Raw genomic sequence first — 16,358 nt, 5'->3', positions numbered from 1 at the left:
CAACAGCGAGCCGCGATGGGTTGGCCCGACTGGGAACACGGCGGGCAGGTGTGGGGAGAACAGGGAGCAGAGACGAGGAAGTTGAGAGAGAATCTCTGGTTGGGGAAAACAGGTTTGTAACCTGCGAGTTCGGCTGTAACCGCCCCCCACCCCACCTGTGGTTGGAGATGCAGAGTGTCAGCTCCACTCTGGGGCTGGTTTCCTGGATGGTTCTGCCTTGTCCGGTCCTCCTTCTGCTGTTCACCAGGTGGCCCTAGTTTGTCACTAGGCTGCAGGTTCCTTTTATCAGTCACGTCAGGGTTCACAACATGCTGCACCAGAATGCAGCAACTTGGCGCACTGAATCTTTTACACTGAAGGAATCTGAGAGACAGCAGGTGTGGGGAAACCTTTCCAACCTTCCCCCGAAGCGGGTCCTAAGACGCTCACGTGAGACGTGCCTTCCCTGCACCCGGAGGGAGGAGCAGCCCTGTCTCCAGGACGCCAAGAGGAGTCTCAACGATAGACCTCGCTGTGCCCCCATCCGCCACTGCACTTCGCTCAGGCCCTCTTTCTCATCATATTTTTCTACGACTTTCCACTCTTCTCGCGCCTGGCATTTAAATGTTCCTATTGAACCGTTTCTTTGGGTCATTGCTTGTGTCAAGTTTCCCCCGTCAAATAAAATGTATACGAAATAAATATTTATGCTTTTCTCTTGTTAATCTGTTTCAGCCCGAGCTGAGAACTTAGACCGGTACAAGAAAAAGCTACATTTTCTCTCTGAAATCACAACAGTTTCCTCCCATCTCCAAATATTGGTTAAGAGTTTGGGCCCAGGTTCGGATGCCTAGCTTCATTGTTTTGTTTACCTGCTATGTGACCTTGGACATGTTACCGTATTTCCCCATGTATAAGAGACACTCTCATGTATAAGACGCATCTTAATTTTGGGGCCCAAAATTTGAAAAAAAAATGTATTACATAAAGTTATTGAACTCAAGTTTTATTCATCATAAAATTCATACAACTCCTCATCATTGTCAAAACTCCCATCCATTAGCTTGTCTTCCTCTGTGTCTGATGACGAATCACTGTCTTCAACAATGAGCACAAAAACAAGCGTGAAAAAGCGGGAAATGCAAGTAAAAAAATCTACAACCACTGTATAAGACGCACCCAGTTTTTAGACCCCCAATTTTTCGATACAGGGTGAGTCTTATACATGGGGAAATACTTCATGCCTCTGAGCCTCTGTGTCCTTCTCTGTAAAGTGGGAGGGACCGCCACACTCACCCCTGGACTGGGGCGAAGATGAACCACAGTGACGTGGGAGGCTTAGCAGAGCGCCTGGCATAGAGTGAGCACTCGCTGAAGACGAGCACTGGCTAGGACTGTCCCTGCTCTCAGTGGTCTGTGACACCGGGCTGGGACTCCTTCCAGCAGCAGGGCCAACCCCATGCCAGCATTTCAAAGCTCTGCCCAGCTCAGGGGTCTATTCCTGGCCATGCCTCAGCCTCAGGTACACCCACAGGGAGACACCTGGTGAACTGAGGAAGGGGACACACAGGACCCAGGAGGAGTGTCAGGCGTGGAGACAAGCCTGGTGAGCACGTGGCAGGCAGGTGGTCCCAAATTTGCACCTGTCCTCTGCTAGGACCACTCACCCATTAGCCTCCTAATAGTCACCCGAAAATCAACTGACCTTTGTTCTTCTTTACTTAAATACGTTTATTGGGTAACTAAAAACGTAACTAAAAAATAAAAATCTGTCTTCCTGCCATGAAAGAGGTGAAACGGAAACAGAACCCCAGTCAGGCCCAGCAGGACGCTCCGTCCTCTCCAGAAGCTTCTCTGCTTTACAAGGGTCAGAAAGGTGGTAAATCTTACCCCAAATGGGGTTTTTCTTCTGGACCCAAATGGAGGAACAGGAGAATTGAATCGTAAATAACATTCTCACACTGGGCGGCAGTGGGTCCTGGATGGGGGATCCCCAAGGTGTCCCTCGGCCTGATCTTGGGCCCTCCAGACTTCTACGACAGGACCCACTGACCCCATTCTGGAAACCAACCTGCCCAGGGTGCGAACCGCAGGCTGAGCCACGTGAGCCCCCCGGGGTCTCCTGCCCTGCTCAGCAGTGACCTTCAGCCCACACCCAGAGCATCCCTCACCCACGCCCAACGCAGGGATCATGGGCAGCTGCTCGGTCCAGGTCCCAGCGCCATCCAGGGCCTTCTCTCCTTGCCCCTCCCTGAGGCATTTCTGGCTCCAAGTGGGGATAAGAGACGCCCTGAAACCTGAGAAGAAGTCATCCTCAGGGACAGTGCCTGTCCATGTGCATTAATAGAAGCCTCCCTCAGGCCCCTGTCACGTGTGGGCAGCTGCGCAGCCCCATCCAGCGTCCCTCAGCCCCAAGGCCAGCCCACTCTGGCTCGGCCGAGCACACTAAACTTAGCTTCCACCGCCCGCACCATGCCAAACTGCTGCCGCCGCCCCCGCCCGGCTGCCACCTGCCCGGGGAGACAGTGCCGCCAGACACTGCTCAGAGCGCCACTCCTCCACGACCACCATGTCCCAGACCAGCACGCTGAAGGTCCGCCTGACCCTCTTCTGCATCCTGGTGGGCATCGTGCTGGCCACAGTCGCCGTGGTGACCGACCACTGGGCGGTGCTGAGCCCCCAGGTGGAGCGCCACAGTGCCATCTGCGAGGCAGCCCACTTCGGCCTCTGGCGGATCTGCACCAAGAGTCTTGTCATGAGCGACAGCAAGGACAAGAGCTGCGGACCCATCACCCTGCCTGGGGGTAACGTACCCTCTCTCTGTCCTCCGTCCCCGCTTCCTGCCCTTCCTTGTCCCCTCTGGAGAAGTGGCTCAGAACAGCCGTCTGTGTCCATAGGAAAGGGTCTGAATTGCTAGAGGTGGCGCTGGCAGCCATGGGCAGTTGTAAAATGAGGGCATTTGTCTCATCATTTCTGTCTTGCTTGGGGCTGTTCACCCAGAGCAGAGGGTTGGACACATGGGGGTTAGAAACTCAGGATAGAAACCATGGGCCTGCCAGATGAGGGTCTTCTGGCCCCACCAGTGGTCACTCATCTGGGCTTGCCCAGCTCAGCCTCTCCCTGCAAGGACAGGCTGGTGGCCTATGTCCTCAGGCCAGGGGGACCTGTGGGGTTAGCATGTTCTTTTCCCGGCCGCCAGGGAGTGGACAGGATCAGCTACAGAATTTACAGGACCCCATGCTAAAGGAAAGTGCAGGGCTCCTTGTCATCATCTAAGAATTTCAAGGTGGTAACAGTAGAGCATGAAACCAAATGTGCCTCCATCCCGGGCGCAGGGCCAGGAGGGACTGCACAGGGCTGCGCGCCTGTCTGGGCAGCAGGAGGTGGTTGTCGATGAGCCGCTCGCCTTTGAGTGAGAATCGTCAGCCCTCCGGCACACCCTCCCTGAGCTCAGACCCCTCGGAGTGGGCAAGCACTCTGTCATTTCCTTCCACTGCAACTTAAAGGCATTCCCTGACTTCCTACCTTGTGGCCAAACCACACATCGAAGGTGAGCTCCTTGTAAAGGACAGCTGGTGCTAGGGTGATGCGTCTCCTCTGCAGACGAACAGCCTTCGGCATTGATAACAAGCAGGGCATGTGCTCAGGAAAGAAACCCGTTTGGAGAAGCAGAGGTCAGGGCTCTCATCATGCATCACCCATGACCCTCCTAATGACCCTGTGGTGGGGATGACAAAGCCCAGTATAGCCTCTGCTTCCTCCTGTGGTGCTGGACTCAGCAACACAGAGTCCCTTCCAGTGCTTACAAATGTCACACCAAGGTGGCAGTGGACCAGGGTGAGTGAGGCGTCCAACCTGGTTTTTAGAATTATTCCCACTGTTATCAGAAGGGGTGTTCATTGAAACCTCACCTTCAAGGATGTCAGTGACAAGATCCCCCAAAATCTTGCAGTGTGTGGAGGGGACAAAGCTGCCCAAACCCTGTTCCTCCTAACTCCCTGCTTCCTCTTCGTTCCCCTCCCACGGGCTTCCACCTCGCTCATCCCCGCTGGATACGCGGAAGACTCGTAAATACCCAGCTGTCTTGGAAACACCGAGTCCCAAGGCTGAGCTTTAAATGGCATGAACATGTGCTTGAAGGGTATTACATAGCCCAGATGCCTGTATCCCTCAGCCACTGCTGAGCACACTGGTAAACAGATGCACCACCCAACCAACTCCCCTGGGCAGGGCAGGGCAGGGCGAGGCAGGGCAGGGCAGGGCAGATTTCCCGGGAATGCACTGTTATGGTCCTGTCCACCTGTCCTTGGAGACATCTGCCTTTTAAAGTCTGACGAGTTTACAGAGGAGATGAGCAGGGAGGTGAGCTTAGTCTATACAAGGAAGAGACAGACTGGCGGCAGGTGGCTGAACCAGCCGCTGGGGACCAGCAGACAGGGCTTGGCCTTGAACCTGGCCAGTGTGTCTCAATGCCTTCTCACTCTGATCCAGAGTGAGTCATACTGTGAGCACAGTCTTGCCCGCAAGAAGCTTCCGACGTGTATTCCTGCATTCTCCCTTCTCCTTTCTCTGCATGTGAACATCTCCTTCCCACCACCTTTCCTGAGCTCTATAGGATGACTCTTTTCTGGAGGGAGGAATAGAGTTCACACCTGTAATCTTATTCATTATGAATAACAATAGTAAGAAGAACAGCAAACACAAATAGAACACTATCTCCCAAACATAGTTCTAAGTGATTGATACACATTAACTTTGGGTGCCACCAGAAAAAAAAAAAAAAAAAAAGACAGATTGAGAGCCTCCAAACTCCTCTTCATAAAAACAATGTGAACCCTGCCCAAAGTGATCAAAATAAACTTTTCAGAACTCTGGAAATTAACCAGTCTTGCCCAATCCAGCAACTGCTCACTCAGGAAAAATGGATGAAGCTCAGTACGCACAGTGAGCTTTGTGGTGCTTTAACTTCCCCTATTCTTGTTCCCCCCAATTGTCATAGCCTTGAAAACCCACAGCCTGCAGTCACAGTGAAAACCAGCAGTCTGGTAGCCACCAAAGGAGACAAGATTGGGTTGGATCTCCTTCAAATGGAACTGTCATTATTTGATCTGTCTGCTGGTTCCCTGGAAGCACCCACTTGCAAGGCTGTCTTTATTTGACCTGACTCTGAGTTCATCCAGTGGGAATACTATGTTTCCCAGGGGGTGTTGTTAAAAACAATTAGAAACAATTATTTAATATTATAGCTGCCTCAGGCAACAGAAAACAGCTTGGGCAAACAATAGGCTAACCAAAAAGCTAGAGAATGAGATGTCCATAGGTTGCTTTGAAAGTTCTGATACATTCCTTGGAGTTTAGAAGACCATGCACATGCACCATGTTATGTAAAGACCTGAGAAGGCCCGAAGCTCTTGCTGCTGATGTATCTTGAGGCTGTGTGCAAGCAGAAAGTGAAGGCTAAGACAGACGTATACAATGCTCAGCTGAGCACTTCCCTCTCTGCTTAGCACAAAACCCCTCAGTAAACATGGGGAGATGTCGTAGTTCCTAGAATTTTAGGAAATCTCTGTGAGCTGACCACCAAACTAACTGAGCAGAAATTTCAGTAGCCACACGTTACAAAGAATAGAGACTTTACAAAATCAATTTAGAAAGTCACTAAACAAACAATAGTAACAAACAGCAACAGGAACAAACCCTGGGTAAGGGTGGGAATCTGATTTCCAGAGGTGCTACATTATGCTCTTTGCATTTTCCAGTTTTAAATTTAAATTTTAAAAATTATAAAACATGGCCCTGGCCGGCTGGCTCAGTGGTAGAGTGTCGACTTGGCATGTGGAAGTCTCGGGTTCGATTCCCAGCCAGGGTACACAGGAGAACCACCCATCTGCTTCTCCAACCTCCCTCCTCTCCTTCTTCTCTGTCTCTCTCTTCCCCTCCTGCAGCCAAGGCTCCATTGGAGCAAAGTTGGCCCAGGCTCTGAGGATGGCTCCATGGCCTCTGCCTCAGGTACTAGAATGGCTCCCGTTGCTGTGGAGCAACACCCCAGAGGAGCCGAGCATCACCCCCTAGTGGGCACGCCAGGTGGATGCCAGTCAGGTTATTAAGGGAGTCTGTCTCTCCGCCTCCCTGCTTCTCACTTCAAAAAAAAAATTACAAAACATGCAAAGAACTAAAAATGCATGACCCATATATAAGGAAAGGGAAAGCAATCAATAATAGATCCTTGAGGAAGCCCATATATTGGACTTACTAGATCAAGACTTTAAATTACCTATTTTAGCTATATTCAAAGAACTAAAAGAAACCATGTCTAAAGAATTAAAGATAAGAATGATGGCTCATAAAATGGAGAACATCAAAAAAGAGGGGGAAATTGTTTTAAAGGGACCTATTAGAAATTTTTGAGTTGAGAAGTACAATAACTGGAAAGAAAAACTTCACCAAAGGGGCTCAACAGCACACCTGAGCAGGCAGAAGAACAAATCCATGAACTTAAAGATAGGTCATTTGAGATTAGCTAGCTTGAGAAACAGAGAAAAAAATGAAGGACCATGAACAGAGCCTGGGATACCTGTGGGACAGAATGTAAAGGACCAATATATACATAATGGTACTGCCAGAAGAAGAGAGAGAGGAGCAGGAAGAATACTGTATATGAAAAACAATGACCAAAAATTTTCCAAATTTGATGGAAAACATTAATCTAGAAACCCACAATGTTTAATAAGCTCCAAGTAGGATAAATCAAAATCTAGACACATCACAATCAAAAGATAGGTAAGTAAAAAGATAAAGACAGAGTATGTGTCTCTTGTGAGAGCAAGTAGTGACTAGTCACATACAAGGAATTCTTAGTACGAAAAAGAGCTAATTTTTTCCAAAAACCATGGAGGCCAGAGGCAGTGGGATGATATATACATATATATATCAATACTAACTTATCTAATCCTCACAAAATCCTCTATGAGATCCATACTATTATCATCATCCCATCTTAGATAAGGAAAACGAGGCACAGAGAAGGTGATTAATTTGACCGAACTCACACAATTACCAATGCAGAATAGTCAGGCTTGTACCCCTAAAAGTCACCTTCTCGGTGGCTCCGTTATACTACTTTACAACAGCCCGGTGAAGAGGCTTTCATTTCACCTGCGATTCTCATTCTATGTGTGAGGAAACTGAGGTTCAGAGCAGCTTTCTCAAGGCTAAGTCATGAACAGGTAGAGGTTCAATACCCAAGTCTCAGACCCAGAGTCCCCTCGATCCTTCACGATACAGATAGATACAGCTCCTAAAAGCTGCTGACCCAAGAAAATACGTACGCGGCCAACCTCGGACATAATGTGGACCAGGAGCTGGTGCAAAGAGGAGACTTTCCGAGGTCCCATTCAGTCACAGAATGCTGGAGGCTCTGAAGACACAAACTGCCTAATTTGGTTTGCCATTGACCTCAGAGTTTTAAAAGGGCTGTTGTGCACAAGATCAACATCTGAGGTCAATTCCAATGCCTCGAGGGGTGAGGAGGGCTTCCCCTGTTGTCAGAAGCTGTCTGAAAGCTCAAGTGAATCCCCAGAGGAGTAAGCCCTTTCCTTGGGCTGGGTGGCACAGTGTCTCTTTTGGTACTTGGTACAGGGACCGGGGCCATATGAAAACACCTGATGCTACTGACCCCAAGAATTACAGGGGTCCCCTTTCCCATCCACATGTACCACGGAGACCCAGGCCATAACTACACTTCTCTTCCATAGGATGGCAATGCTCTGAAGCTTGCAGGTAGGCTCTTGGGGATTTCTCCAACCCATTTTTTTTTCTTTTTTTTGCATTTTTCTGAAGTTGGAAACGGAGAGGCAGTCAGACAGACTCCTGCATGCGCCCGACCAGGATCCACCCAGCATGCCCACCAGGGGGTGATGCTCTGCCCACCCCGGGCATCGCTCTGTCTCAATCAAAGCCATTCTAGCACCTGAGGCAGAGGCCACAGAGCCATCCTCAGCGCCCGGGCAAACTTTTGCTCCAATGGAGCCTTGGCTGTGGGAGGGGAAGAGAGAGACAGAGGGGAAGGAGAGGGGGAGGGGTGGAGAAGCAGATGGGCGCCTCTCCTGTGTGCCCTGGCCGGGAATCGAACCCGGGACTCCTGCACGCCAGGCCTACGCTCTGCCACTGAGCTAACTGGCCAGGGCCTCCAACCCATTTTATAAAAATCTTCCCTCGGAGGGGTGAAGGGAGAGGGAGCACAGAGAAGCCATTGTTGAAAGCATCAAAACTTTTACAAAAAGAGTGAGGGTGCCTGACCTGTGGTTGCACAGTGGATAAAGCATCGACCTGGAACTCTGAGGTTGCTGGTTCAGGGCCCTGGTTTCCCTGGTCAAGGAACATATGGGAGTTGATGCTTCCTGCTCCTCCTCCCTTCTCTCTCTTTCTCTCCTCTCTAAAATGAATAAATAAAATCTTAAAAAAAAAAAAAAAAAAGAGTGAAGACAACCCTGATAATGGTGCAAGTTAAGAAGTGGGTGAAATATTTCTTCCAACTCTCCTAAAGCACTAGTTCCCTTGATTTTGTGCATATCAACAAGGTACTTTTTAATATATTAAAGTCTGCACCCACCAGCACTAGGCACACTGAAACATTCTCAGTGGTAACCCAGAAATACCCCCTAATTGCACAAGTTGTTCCCACTATCAGAGAAAGCTGTATGAATCCAAGGTCGGTTTGGAGTTCAATGTGCCTTCTGTTCTCGCTTTTTGAAATTGGCACAGTTGATGTGGATCTTTGTAGATAGTCACTCCCTTAACGAGAATATTTGGTTAGCCAGAATACTCCAACCCCTGTCAAGCCCAACTGCTGAGTTCACCATATTTTTTAAGAAATAACCCACTGAAAGTTTTAGATCACTGAGCCCTCTGATTGTTCATGGTAAATATTTCTGAAATACAGAAAAATAGAAATACTAATGTAAAAATTACCAGGAGCCATTTGCAGAGACAAAGGGACCTGGGGGAACCTGAGTTACTAATTATGGTCCCAGATCATCAGCCTTGCATTGGCATCTCTGCTCACTTAATCCAAAGCACTTGCTTCTTCTGCCCAGGAGGGGCTGGAGCCCATCAAGGCAAAGCTGAGAGCCCCGAGCTCTGTGAAAGGGTGATGGAGGCCAGGCAGGGGTGTGGAAGGCACCAGAGAGGCAGAGTCAAGGAGGCTCAGAGTCTGCAGAGTCTGCACAGAATGTCACTGCCACTCTCCTCCAGATCGCCTACCTGTGACTAAGTGGCCCACACATGGCTTATCTCATATGTCCCTCCTTTTCAAGTTCCTTTGATGCTCAGTTTACTCAGCTAACACCCAGTGAGGCAGGGACAGGCCTGCCCATCACAACAGAACCCTGGGCAATTCCTGAGTGACAATGCCAGATACCTGGCTTCATTGGTCCTAAATGAGCATCTCTTTTTTTTTTCTTTTTTTTTCAGAAAGGAGGGAGAGAAAGAGGGAGGGGGAGTAGAAAGCATCAACTCCCATATGTGCCTTGACCAGGCAAGCCCAGGATTTCGAATCAGCAACCTCAGCGTTCCAAGTTGATGCTTTATCCACTGTGTCACCACAAGTCAGGCTTAAATGAGCATCTTGTTGATGCTGAAAGTGTCTGGGCTGAGCTCTGGGTCTGACATGCCGCCACCCTTGCTGGGGCCATCAGAGACCATGAAGGAGCCTGAGGTCTCCAATGGGCAGCTGTGAGACCCTGAGCGGATGTCTCTCCCAGGTTCAGGGCAAAAGGCACTGGCCTTCCTTCATGTGCTAAGTCCAAGAGAGGGGACAGGGTTGGTCTGTCTATCTTCACACCCTAAGTTCAGCCACTTCAGTGGGAAGCTGAGACTTCCAGATGTCCTCAATGGGAACCCAGCCCCAAGAGTGCCCCATCCCCCCTGTGTGAGAGCCTTTCATAGGGAAGGGGAGGGACAGAAACACTGTTCCTGGGCCACTGAGGGGAAACTGCCCCCTAAATCCACAGGCTGACTTCCCAGGCACATAGCTTCTCTCTGTGATGCGAGCTAAGAAAGCTTTTGTGCAGGCACCCAGGGGTAGCCACGGTTGGTCCAGAAAGGAGCCTGGGGTTTATTTGGTGGGGCTGATGACCCAAATATGACCTGTGCAAGAGGGGTCTCAGCAACCCAAAGCGGCCAGACGGCTGGGCCTTGGCCAGGCTTTCTGTGGGCCTCAGCTGACAGCCTTCCACATCGAAGGCTTCACCTCAAGCGCTGTGAGCAGTCAGAGGCCGCTGACTGTGAAATACACTGGAATTCAGATCATTCTTTTCAGGTGGTTTTTTCAATGACAACTGGAATGGGCCCCTTGAAGAATGAAACAGAAATGTTCCTTTGTCCAGAGGGAGACACGTGTTGACTTAAGGCACAACACAAGCCATTTTGAAGCCGTGATTCTGGAGAATCTATTACTCATAATCTAACAACGACAAGAGGGTTTTTGCATTATGCTTTTTAAAATAGCCCCGGAAGCAGTGAGAAAGAAATGAGTGGCTTCGGTTCCGACATCACCACCTACCTCTGTCAGACACCCCGGGTAACTGGCTCAAAAGGAAAGTGAAAGTGATTTAAATATAGAAGCTCAAAGAGAAGGCGGTTTGCTCTTGGAACACTGGCTGCTGCTAAGCCAGGCTTGGCCTTGGGGGTCATTTCCTTCCGCCCCCGAGGGAGGGAGCGGAGCGGCCATAACCCTGACGGGAGGTGGGAAGAGTGGGAGGCCACAGGCGTCAGGGCTGTAAGACAGGGTGAGCCCCACAGAAGGGAGCCCGCCTCCAAATGAAGGCGGCACCTCGGGAGGGGGGGGGGGTCTCGAAAAGACAGGAGGCAGCAACCGCCTTGCGAACATGGAGATGGAGCCCGAAGGTAAAAAAACATGAATGCATAACCCAGGGCCCAATCACAGAGAGGTGTTTTCTGTGGACAGTGCTGGATCCACAGGGAAAAGTACACCATCAAGGGCCTCACATGATTAAATAATAACCTCATTTAGTTTTCTTCAAGACACACAACTCATTCATCTACTTCCTAAATCAGGAGTAAAGACTATTAAACTACTATATATTAAATATGCACTAAGACTATCCTTTGATTTTATAGTGTGCATAGGTATAAGGGAGAGGAAGGGGGGAGGGAATGGAAGAGAAGTTATGCCTGAAATTATATTTAAAATCAGCATGAATTTCTTTGTTCTGAGACCTTCCTCAACCTCTTCCCTATCCCCCATCAAATCCAGACTTTTGGTCTTAATGTCCACAGATCTTCTATGGCTGTTCTCATCCTTATCAGGTGGATCAAGAAACTCACCGGGGGGAGGTCTTGTCTGAGCTGCCTCTAGAGCCACAGGTGTTGACATTTGGCCCTTGAATGGATTTTCTAGCTTCACCCAAATTCATCCAGGTGGCTCACTCAGAAAAGCACCTTGTGGGGCATTTTAAGGGGCCTGGAGCAGGGCTTTCCAACCGGGCTGAGCATCAGACTCTCCTGGAAGCTTTTAGAAAACACTACTTGCTTGACTCACACCCAGTGAGTCAGTGTGGCGTAATCTAGGATTTCTCAACCTCAGCCCTACTGACACTTTGGGGCTGGATAGTTCTATGTTGTAGAGGGCTGTCCTGTGTATAAAGGGATGTTTAGCAGCATCCTGGCCTTTACCCACTAGACACCCATAGCAACCTTGCCTAGTTGTGACACCAGAATGTCTCCAGACATTGTCCAACATCCCCTGGAGGACAGAACCAGACCCCTTTGTTGTTAGCCCTTTGTTTTGACCATGTATTTATCCTCTAGCCCATGAGGAAGGACTTGAGCCCTGGGCCTTGGTTCCCTCATCTGCCTAATGGGCTCAGTACCCACAGTGCTGTCTACACCTTTGACTCAGTCGGTCTTGGCTCCCTGATGATCTCCCAGCCCCTATGCAACTCCCTTAATCTACTGAAATTTCCATCTAAGGGTCAGAGGAAGATGTTTCTCTCAGCCCAGCGTGAGGGTTTGGAGAGAAGACGACTTGCCACCAGGTCCCTTCATGCCCACCCCAGTGGGATCCTACCCACCCTCTCTTGGCTGAGCCTCGGCCTTGGCTGCAGGCCCTTTTCTCTTGACTAATAGGCTGTTTCCCTCCTTTGCAGAGAAAAACTGTTCCTACTTCAGGCATTTTAACCCAGGCGAGAGCTCGGAGATCTTCGAATTCACCACTCAGAAAGGTGAGCCTGTGGCGGGAAGCAGGGAGAGCAGGGAGAAGTGACAGCTGGCATGCGCCGCTGAGCCAGAAAGTCATTTGGCACAAAAGCCCGACCTCCCCTGCCACCTCTATGAAAAGAGCCCTGCCACCTCTGCACTCAGGAGAGAGAAGTGCTCCTTCTCCACCGTCCTGAGCCTCCATTCATCAGGACTGGCCAGAGGCGGTAAAAGAGCCAGTTCCTGATGGGCTCCTGAATTGCAGAAGGAATGAATGCCTCTTCCAGCAGAGCTAGGGAAATGGAACAAGTACTCAGTCCCTGTGGTGCTTTTCAGGGCTGGTGGGTTGGTCTGTGGGGAGCTGTCTGATCCCTTCCTTCAAAATCAATCACTTCCCAAGAATCCGGAGAGCCGGAGGCATGGGGAGACACATCAGGGTCCAAAGTGCAGACTCACATTTGCACCTGTGCCGACAGCTGTACGTGGCATGCACATGCACACATACATCACACACATTCACTCTGACAGATCCTTATATGCCAGGACAACACTAACACACACACTCTGGCAAATCTTACACCTGTAGACACGTGCACACTTAATCACACATGCCATGCTCTGGAACAATCTACACATCCAGAGGCTGTTTGTCAGCCCCAGGACCCACTGCCCTCAGCCCAAGTGCCTGCTGATTTCTGCCCTGTCACTCAGAGGAAGTTTTCTGCTCTGGCAAGCTGTCAAGCCACAGGCCCCCTGCCCCTTCCGAGGCCTCTGCCCGCAGCGGGGTGGGGGTGGAGGGAGACTTGCAGTGTAGTACAACCCGGGAGTTGAAATTAGATCATTACCCTTGTGCGCCTTTGACTGAGTGATGACCCCACTCGGACCCTCAGTCTTCCCACATGTGCAATGAAAATTATATGTGATATTATTACACAAACTCACCTGGTTGGCGGCACAACAAGCCATGAGCTGAGGTCCAGGGACCAGATGAGGCGGCTGCCGAGGGGCCGGCGCCACCTCCGCCCCTGTGTGTGTTGCAGAGTACAGCATCTCCGCCGCTGCCATCGCCATCTTCAGCCTGGGCTTCGTCATCATGGGAACCATCTGCGTGTTCCTGTCCTTCGGGAAGAAGCGGGATTACCTGCTGAGGCCAGCGTCCATGTTCTACGCCTTCGCAGGTAGATGAGAGCTCCTGCCCGTGCACCCGGCCGGGGGGGGGCCCATGTCCCGGAGGGAGGGAGGCTGCAGCCCCATCCTCACTCCGACCTGTGATGTGAGTCCAGAGACAGATTCCCAGGCTCACCCAGGAGCAAACTAGGTCCAGGGTCTCCTCAACTCGCGGTGGGTCTTGAAGGGGGTGGGGTGGGGGGTTGGCAGTTCGTCCATTTCTCACCAAGATTTCATCCGCAAGTTATTGAGAGCAATGCCAGTTACTAACAGATTTTAAATTCATCCAAACGTATGAACAAAAGAAAGAAAGAAACTCAGTCTACCTGGAGCAGAGCGAGCTGCGCGGTGGGCAGGCAGAGGGGTCACTTGGGCAGGTTCCCATCGCCGCCCTCACTCTCGAGCCAGTTTCCCCGGAGCACACGGCTCAAGGGGAGGGCCTGAGCGTCCGGGCCCCGCCCTAGGTCTCTGCATCTTCGTCTCGGTGGAGGTCATGCGACAGTCGGTGAAGCGCATGATCGATAGCGAGGACACCGTCTGGATCGAGTACTATTACTCCTGGTCCTTCGCCTGTGCCTGCGCCGCCTTCGTGCTCCTCTTCCTGGGCGGCCTGGCCCTCCTGCTCTTCTCCCTGCCTCGGATGCCCCAGAACCCCTGGGAGTCATGCATGGACGCGGAGCCGGAGCACTAGCCCTCCGGGGGGCGCTCCAGCGACTCTCAGGACCTTCCCATCAGGAATCCGAGCCCAGAGCCCAGAACATTCTAGAAAGGAGGTGGGCGCTTCACATTTCCCGTGTCCCCACCTGCCCCTCCGCAGCTGCAGCTGCGTCCCCTCTCCGAGCTCTTCCCTGGGCTGTGCCAAGCTCCTCTGTGAACTGAGCAGGTGGACCTGATCCAGACCTGCCCGCTGTGGGAAGGAGAGGCAGGGCCAGCAGGTGCACAGGTGTTGCAGAAGCCTGACCTTCCACCAGAGCTCAAAGCGGTCCCCCTGTGCCAGCTGTCTCTGATAATAAACTGGCCCCCGTTGTCCTCTGTTAGCCTTGTAGGGGCGCCCTGTGCTCGTCACCAGCTCTGGGCGTGCTCCTGGGTAAAAAGCCAGCCCCGCCACTTCCGTTCTCAGTGAAAAGATGCACCCTTTCGGGTGAGATCCTGTCTTTGGCTTCTAGGAGGCCTGAGAAGCATTTTTAACTGGGTATTTTCTGACCACGGTTTGAAATAAAAGCTCTTTGAAAATGTCCTTTTTTCCTTGTGCGGTGCATAGCAATGGCTAGGATTCCCGACTACAGCTCAGAGGCCTCAACAACCCTGAGGAGAGAGGAAAGCATGTCCCTGGGTATGCTGAGGACTTGTGTGTGGACAAGGAGGGGAAAGGGGTCCTCTTTACCCTCGAGACTTAGAGGTTCTAAATTCCAGCTTGTTTCTCTGGGCTGCGGGATTTTCTTTGGGAGAAACCGGAGACCATCTGACTAGGCAAGGGTGTTAAAAATAGGAGGGGTTATTTCCAGAGCGCCAGCAGGCCAGGTATCCAAGTGCTAACACAGCATTCAAGCAGCCCAGCCACGGTGTCTAGTTTCTGATGCTGGATTTGCATTGCAGAGAACCTCAGGAAGCAGGGCTTAGCAGTTAGACATGGAGGGCCATAGCTTATGCTCTTCTACCTTCCGAAGCCCCACCAGACTCACCCAGCCCTTAGGGATGGCAAGTCAGACGTCGCTGGCCGACAGCACCCACAAGCTCCTCGCCTGGAACGTGCACCAGTCATCCCGCGTATAGCTCATTCTTCTAGGGTGGGGGGCAGCGTGTGTGCAAACTACAGCCCGTGTGCCAAACCTGCCTCTCCTGTTGTTGTATGGTTCACAAGCTGAGGAATTTCTTTTAAATAATTTTAAAGGGTTTTTAAAAAGTCAAAGGGAGAATACTATTTTATGATGTGAAAATTTCATGAAATTCAAGTTTCACAAATAAAGTGTTAGGGAACCGTTAAGATGAACAAAGACACTTGTTAAACTGGTAAGGACAGATTTTAATCTGGAACATACTATTACAAAAAGAAAGAGTCCCATCTGAACTGAACTCAACTGTGAATTGTACAGAGGTGATCAGTCACTTTAAAGGGAGGATTGAGGGGATGGGGGTGGTGCTCTGTAGATTACAAAAAGCAGAAAGAAGGGGTTGGTCCATGTGAAACCCATCTGGGATTGCGACTGGCACTTATCGAAGTTAGGCTCCTCCCCTCATACAGGCTGAGGGACAGGTCTTATCTTCAGGTGTGGGCTGGAACCAACACCAATTTTTTGGTCAGCCTTTTCTTGGGCAGTCACTTTAAGAGGGTCTAGGGTCATCCAAGGAATGTGACCTTGAGCTGCTAGCAACGATGTTAGTATTTGTTCAAGTCTTTATAGAGTCGACTCGAGAAGAAGGCTATTAGGAGCCTGGATAGAGTCTGTGGCTAATTTCACGCTAGGACAGCAGCATCAAGTAGGTAAAGCAGAGATGGGCTGGCCTGCAAAATGAGACATAGTTCCTAGCTGGCCCTTCATGGAAAACATGTGCTGACCCCTGTTCTGGGATAACTCATCAACCAGCTGATTAATTAAGCCCTCTCTGTTCCCACCTGTCAAGTGAAGGAAATGACTTGACCATCTTGCTTAGAACAATTTAAAAGGAAGGAGCAGGAGTCTGGGGGCATCTGGATAGTGGCTATGGCAGAGGCTTGTCAACATTCTTCTCTGAGCCCTGGCCAGGCAGCTCAGTTGGGTAGAGCATCATTGCAAAGCACAGAGGTTGCATGTTCAATCCTCTGTCAGGGCACATACATGAACAGTTCCTGTCTCTTTCCTGCTCTCTCCATTCCTCTCTCCAAAATTAATAAAATAAACATTAAAAAGATTCTTCTCTGACATCTCCAGGATCTGGGCTGGGCTGGGAGGCACAGCTGAGGAAACTGGGGACAGACAGCCCAGCACAGCATTTGAGTCAAGGACAGCACAAATGCC

The 16,358-nt window shown here is 50.7% G+C and overlaps 1 protein-coding gene and 1 long non-coding RNA gene across 2 annotated transcripts; one reads left to right on the top strand and one right to left on the bottom strand.

The window, feature by feature from the left end:
* Window positions 1-971: 971 nt before the first annotated feature.
* On the bottom strand, window positions 972-13,276 carry LOC136406438 (uncharacterized). Its single transcript, XR_010751675.1, has 3 exons — window positions 13,138-13,276; window positions 2,151-2,276; window positions 972-1,073 (listed from the first exon to the last, which is right to left on the bottom strand). It is a non-coding gene; the product is annotated as an uncharacterized lncRNA (long non-coding RNA).
* On the top strand, window positions 2,457-14,595 carry CACNG1 (calcium voltage-gated channel auxiliary subunit gamma 1). Its single transcript, XM_066386515.1, has 4 exons — window positions 2,457-2,783; window positions 12,147-12,221; window positions 13,236-13,373; window positions 13,827-14,595. Exons 1-4 carry the CDS (start codon window positions 2,549-2,551, stop codon window positions 14,051-14,053), a joined length of 675 nt encoding a protein of 224 aa, XP_066242612.1. The 5' UTR covers window positions 2,457-2,548; the 3' UTR covers window positions 14,054-14,595.
* Window positions 14,596-16,358: the final 1,763 nt, after the last annotated feature.

This window comes from Saccopteryx leptura, chromosome 5, assembly GCF_036850995.1.
Source record: "Saccopteryx leptura isolate mSacLep1 chromosome 5, mSacLep1_pri_phased_curated, whole genome shotgun sequence".
Taxonomy (NCBI): Eukaryota; Metazoa; Chordata; class Mammalia; order Chiroptera; family Emballonuridae; genus Saccopteryx; species Saccopteryx leptura.
This window is presented reverse-complemented; position numbering and strand designations above follow the sequence as displayed.

Excerpts from the sequence above, each read along its gene's own strand:
- CACNG1 (XM_066386515.1), top strand. The coding sequence starts at position 2,549 with ATGTCCCAGACCAGCACGCTGAAGGTCCGCCTGACCCTCTTCTGCATC. Across the intron at positions 2,784-12,146 it reads ACCCATCACCCTGCCTGGGG|AGAAAAACTGTTCCTACTTC; the intron begins GTAACGTACCCT and ends CCTCCTTTGCAG. Across the intron at positions 13,374-13,826 it reads CATGTTCTACGCCTTCGCAG|GTCTCTGCATCTTCGTCTCG; the intron begins GTAGATGAGAGC and ends GCCCCGCCCTAG.